This window comes from Octopus sinensis, unplaced genomic scaffold (assembly GCF_006345805.1).
Source record: "Octopus sinensis unplaced genomic scaffold, ASM634580v1 Contig10970, whole genome shotgun sequence".
Lineage (NCBI taxonomy): Eukaryota > Metazoa > Mollusca > Cephalopoda > Octopoda > Octopodidae > Octopus > Octopus sinensis.
The window spans coordinates 473538-479537 of record NW_021832232.1 but is presented as its reverse complement, the minus strand read 5'-3'; the positions used below and the strand labels follow the sequence as shown (position 1 = coordinate 479537).

The 6000-nt window shown below is 31.1% G+C and overlaps 1 protein-coding gene and 1 long non-coding RNA gene across 2 annotated transcripts; both read right to left on the bottom strand.

The window, feature by feature from the left end:
* Positions 1–633: 633 nt before the first annotated feature.
* LOC115228818 lies at positions 634–1015 on the bottom strand. The gene is made up of 3 exons (XR_003883266.1): positions 928–1015; positions 780–896; positions 634–748 (listed from the first exon to the last, which is right to left on the bottom strand). It is a non-coding gene; the product is annotated as an uncharacterized LOC115228818 (long non-coding RNA).
* Positions 1016–1924: 909 nt separating this feature from the next.
* LOC115228778 (mucin-3A-like) lies at positions 1925–3685 on the bottom strand. The gene is made up of 12 exons (XM_036499024.1): positions 3575–3685; positions 3427–3543; positions 3279–3395; positions 3133–3246; positions 2985–3101; positions 2838–2954; positions 2692–2805; positions 2544–2660; positions 2396–2512; positions 2250–2363; positions 2102–2218; positions 1925–2070 (listed from the first exon to the last, which is right to left on the bottom strand). Exons 1-12 carry the CDS (start codon positions 3588–3590, stop codon positions 1925–1927), a joined length of 1323 nt encoding a protein of 440 aa, XP_036354917.1. The 5' UTR covers positions 3591–3685.
* Positions 3686–6000: the final 2315 nt, after the last annotated feature.

The window sequence follows — 6000 nt, the reverse complement described above, 5'->3', positions numbered from 1 at the left end:
TTGTGATGACTTCTTTTCGATAAATAATCTAATTATTAAAAACTTGTAATTGTCGGCATCAATTGAGTTGTGGGTGCAGTTGTATAAATTGGAACATTGATTTCTGTTGTTTTTTGGTGTGTTGTATGCTCAGGGGTTGGTTTTTTGCTAGTGATTTCTTCTAATAAAAATAGTACAAAATTAACATACTTGTAATTGTTGGCATCTTTTGAGTTGTGGATTCAGTGGTATATATTGGGACATTAATTTCAGTAGTCTTCTCTGTTGTAAGATGCTCAGTGGTTGGTTTTTCAGTAGTTATTTTGCCTATTTGTGATTAATAAAAAAATCTTTAAACTTGTTATTGTTGGCATTTTTTGAGTTGTCGGTTCGGTCGTGTAAATTGGGACATTAATTTGAGTTGTTTTTTTCAGTCGTTGGGTGTTCCGTGGTAGGTTGTTCTGTTGTGATGACTTCTTTTCGATAAATAATCTAATTATTAAAAACTTGTAATTGTCGGCATCAATTGAGTTGTGGGTGCAGTTGTATAAATTGGAACATTGATTTCTGTTGTTTTTTGGTGTGTTGTATGCTCAGGGGTTGGTTTTTTGCTAGTGATTCTTCTAATAAAAATAGTACAAAATTAACATACTTGTAATTGTTGGCATCTTTTGAGTTGTGGATTCAGTGGTATATATTGGGACATTAATTTCAGTAGTCTTCTCTGTTGTAAGATGCTCAGTGGTTGGTTTTTCAGTAGTTATTTTGCCTATTTGTGATTAATAAAAAAATCTTTAAACTTGTTATTGTTGGCATTTTTTGAGTTGTCGGTTCGGTCGTGTAAATTGGGACATTAATTTGAGTTGTTTTTTCAGTCGTTGGGTGTTCCGTGGTAGGTTGTTCTGTTGTGATGACTTCTTTTCGATAAATAATCTAATTATTAAAAACTTGTAATTGTCGGCATCAATTGAGTTGTGGGTGCAGTTGTATAAATTGGAACATTGATTTCTGTTGTTTTTTGGTGTGTTGTATGCTCAGGGGTTGTTTTTTGCTAGTGATTTCTTCTAATAAAAATAGTACAAAATTAACATACTTGTAATTGTTGGCATCTTTTGAGTTGTGGATTCAGTGGTATATATTGGGACATTAATTTCAGTAGTCTTCTCTGTTGTAAGATGCTCAGTGGTTGGTTTTTCAGTAGTTATTTTGCCTATTTGTGATTAATAAAAAAATCTTTAAACTTGTTATTGTTGGCATTTTTTGAGTTGTCGGTTCGGTCGTGTGTAAATTGGGACATTAATTTGAGTTGTTTTTTCAGTCGTTGGGTGTTCCGTGGTAGGTGTTCTGTTGTGATGACTTCTTTTCGATAAATAATCTAATTATTAAAAACTTGTAATTGTCGGCATCAATGAGTTGTGGGTGCAGTTGTATAAATTGGAACATTGATTTCTGTTGTTTTTTGGTGTGTGTATGCTCAGGGGTTGGTTTTTTGCTAGTGATTTCTTCTAATAAAAATAGTACAAAATTAACATACTTGTAATTGTTGGCATCTTTTGAGTTGTGGATTCAGTGGTATATATTGGGACATTAATTTCAGTAGTCTTCTCTGTTGTAAGATGCTCAGTGGTTGGTTTTTCAGTAGTTTTTTGCCTATTTGTGATTAATAAAAAAATCTTTAAACTTGTTATTGTTGGCATTTTTTGAGTTGTCGGTTCGGTCGTGTAAATTGGGACATTAATTTGAGTTGTTTTTTCAGTCGTTGGGTGTTCCGTGGTAGGTTGTTCTGTTGTGATGACTTCTTTTCGATAAATAATCTAATTATTAAAAACTTGTAATTGTCGGCATCAATTGAGTTGTGGGTGCAGTTGTATAAATTGGAACATTGATTTCTGTTGTTTTTGGTGTGTTGTATGCTCAGGGGTTGGTTTTTTGCTAGTGATTTCTTCTAATAAAAATAGTACAAAATTAACATACTTGTAATTGTTGGCATCTTTTGAGTTGTGGATTCAGTGGTATATATTGGGACATTAATTTCAGTAGTCTTCTCTGTTGTAAGATGCTCAGTGGTTGGTTTTTCAGTAGTTATTTTGCCTATTTGTGATTAATAAAAAAATCTTTAAACTTGTTATTGTTGGCATTTTTTGAGTTGTCGGTTCGGTCGTGTAAATTGGGACATTAATTTGAGTTGTTTTTTCAGTCGTTGGGTGTTCCGTGGTAGGTTGTTCTGTTGTGATGACTTCTTTTCGATAAATAATCTAATTATTAAAAACTTGTAATTGTCGGCATCAATTGAGTTGTGGGTGCAGTTGTATAAATTGGAACATTGATTTCTGTTGTTTTTTGGTGTGTTGTATGCTCAGGGGTTGGTTTTTTGCTAGTGATTTCTTCTAATAAAAATAGTACAAAATTAACATACTTGTAATTGTTGGCATCTTTTGAGTTGTGGATTCAGTGGTATATATTGGGACATTAATTTCAGTAGTCTTCTCTGTTGTAAGATGCTCAGTGGTTGGTTTTTCAGTAGTTATTTTGCCTATTTGTGATTAATAAAAAAATCTTTAAACTTGTTATTGTTGGCATTTTTTGAGTTGTCGGTTCGGTCGTGTAAATTGGGACATTAATTTGAGTTGTTTTTTCAGTCGTTGGGTGTTCCGTGGTAGGTTGTTCTGTTGTGATGACTTCTTTTCGATAAATAATCTAATTATTAAAAACTTGTAATTGTCGGCATCAATTGAGTTGTGGGTGCAGTTGTATAAATTGGAACATTGATTTCTGTTGTTTTTTGGTGTGTTGTATGCTCAGGGGTTGGTTTTTTGCTAGTGATTTCTTCTAATAAAAATAGTACAAAATTAACATACTTGTAATTGTTGGCATCTTTTGAGTTGTGGATTCAGTGGTATATATTGGGACATTAATTTCAGTAGTCTTCTCTGTTGTAAGATGCTCAGTGGTTGGTTTTTCAGTAGTTATTTTGCCTATTTGTGATTAATAAAAAATCTTTATACTTGTTATTGTTGGCATTTTTTGAGTTGTCGGTTCGGTCGTGTAAATTGGGACATTAATTTGAGTTGTTTTTTCAGTCGTTGGGTGTTCCATGGTAGGTTGTTCTGTTGTGATGACTTCTTTTCGATAAATAATCTAATTATTAAAAACTTGTAATTGTCGGCATCAATTGAGTTGTGGGTGCAGTTGTATAAATTGGAACATTGATTTCTGTTGTTTTTTGGTGTGTTGTATGCTCAGGGGTTGGTTTTTTGCTAGTGATTTCTTCTAATAAAAATAGTACAAAATTAACATACTTGTAATTGTTGGCATCTTTTGAGTTGTGGATTCAGTGGTATATATTGGGACATTAATTTCAGTAGTCTTCTCTGTTGTAAGATGCTCAGTGGTTGGTTTTTCAGTAGTTATTTTGCCTATTTGTGATTAATAAAAAAATCTTTAAACTTGTTATTGTTGGCATTTTTTGAGTTGTCGGTTCGGTCGTGTAAATTGGGACATTAATTTGAGTTGTTTTTTCAGTCGTTGGGTGTTCCATGGTAGGTTGTTCTGTTGTGATGACTTCTTTTCGATAAATAATCTAATTATTAAAAACTTGTAATTGTCGGCATCAATTGAGTTGTGGGTGCAGTTGTATAAATTGGAACATTGATTTCTGTTGTTTTTTGGTGTGTTGTATGCTCAGGGGTTGGTTTTTTGCTAGTGATTTCTTCTAATAAAAATAGTACAAAATTAACATACTTGTAATTGTTGGCATCTTTTGAGTTGTGGATTCAGTGGTATATTGGGACATTAATTTCAGTAGTCTTCTCTGTTGTAAGATGCTCAGTGGTTGGTTTTTCAGTAGTTATTTTGCCTATTTGTGATTAATAAAAAAATCTTTAAACTGTTATTGTTGGCATTTTTTGAGTTGTCGGTTCGGTCGTGTAAATTGGGACATTAATTTGAGTTGTTTTTTCAGTCGTTGGGTGTTCCGTGGTAGGTTGTTCTGTTGTGATGACTTCTTTTCGATAAATAATCTAATTATTAAAAACTTGTAATGTCGGCATCAATTGAGTTGTGGGTGCAGTTGTATAAATTGGAACATTGATTTCTGTTGTTTTTTGGTGTGTTGTATGCTCAGGGGTTGGTTTTTTGCTAGTGATTTCTTCTTCTAATAAAAATAGTACAAAATTAACATACTTGTAATTGTTGGCATCTTTTGAGTTGTGGATTCAGTGGTATATATTGGGACATTAATTTCAGTAGTCTTCTCTGTTGTAAGATGCTCAGTGGTTGGTTTTTCAGTAGTTATTTTGCCTATTTGTGATTAATAAAAAAATCTTTATACTTGTTATTGTTGGCATTTTTTCAATTGTCGATTCGTTTTTAGGTTTATTTGTATAGATTGGTATTTTATATTCTGATGTATATGCAGTACTATATTTTGTCGTTTGTTTTACTGTATTGAATTCTCCTATTTTTAATTTTATATTTTATCCTACTTATACATCCGATTATATTCAATTTTTCTATTTTGTTTTTTAGCAATTGGTTTGTATCAGTATTTAATATTGTCAGCTCTATTATATTTGTTTTGCTTTTTATTTGCATGTCAAAATTTTTTGTAAATTCTTTTCTCTAATTTTTAAAATATTTTTCTTTACTTTTTCAATGTCATCTGTTTCTACAATTACTTTCATTATTTTTTCTGTTTCATTTACTGTTCCATAAATTCTTTCTACCACCCATTTTTCTTTGTTTGATATTATTATTTTTAAGCTCTCATTTCGTATTACCACATAGCTTTTTTGCTCCCCTAAGTTCATTGGATATTTTCCCATCAATTCTAATAATGTCGTTGTATTTTCACATTTTCCTTTTTAATTTTTATTCAATCTTTTCTTACCTGTTGGTGTGTTGTTAATTTCTTCTCTTGTTTTATTTTGTTCTAATTTTATTTGTTCTTATTATTTACCTATTAATTTTCCTCCACATCCTATTACTTCTAGTTGATTAATATATATTTCATTTCTTGTTAAATTATTTTCTATTCCAAAAAATTCAAATTTTATATTTCTTGCTGAAAAATTATTGTTCATTTCTATTTCAAAATTCATTTTTAGTGATATTATGTTCTATTTTGTTATGACAATAAATTACTGACTTTATATATTGTGTATTTTGAATCCTTGTTATCCTTTGTAGATACTATTACTCTTGATGGTGTCGTCATATCAAATTTGATTATTTTTATTATAGGTTTATTTTTCTCTCCAAAATACAAGTCTAGATGCACGTTTGGGTCTATGGCAGACGGATTCCATGAATTATGGACCATTTTTGCCATATCTGCTGTTTTACCTATCGCATTTGAAGACGATGAAATTATAAAATGTGTGTCATTGAGTTTCTTTCCATCGCAGCTACTAATTATTTGCTTCCCACAATAATAAATCTTTAGATTATTAAGTTCAGCCTTATTTGCTTTTTTCCCATTACTTTTGAAAACTGTTTTAAAATATTGACTTTTCTGAGCATGTTCTGGGATATTAATTGTGAAAAAATTGTTTGTAATTTTTGTTTCCTATCAAATTACAATTAATTACTGCCATTAAATGTAACAACTGAGGGTTGTTTTCTTTTATTTCCATCATAAGGATGACTTCATCGGTGTTAATTGCAGAAGCTTGTATTTTCATTATTCTGATCGTTTTGCTCGGAATAATATAATGGAATGTTGTTTCATTATCTGATTCGTCAAACTTCCACAACTGTGTCTCGTGTAACACATTTGTTATGGTATTGTTGTTGCTAGTACTGTAAATTTTGAATAAATCCGTTTTTGTTAATTCACGTAAATGACAAACTAAAATCAAAATCAATTTTAAATCAGACCTCCAAAGCAATTAATTTCGTCTGACCCATCCCCACAATCATCATGACCGTCACATATAGCAGTATGTTTAACACATCCGCCGTTGTTACACGAATATTCAGTTTTGTTTTTGCATATTCCAGGTTTGCAATTAAGCTCATCAT

Bases quoted from the DNA above. Each gene is read 5' to 3' on its own strand.
- LOC115228778 (XM_036499024.1), bottom strand. The intron at 2,364-2,395 runs GTATGTTAATTT...TTTTATTAGAAG, and splicing joins AAAGATGCCAACAATTACAA to AAATCACTAGCAAAAAACCA. The intron at 2,219-2,249 runs GTTTTTAATAAT...TTTATCGAAAAG, and splicing joins ATTGATGCCGACAATTACAA to AAGTCATCACAACAGAACAA.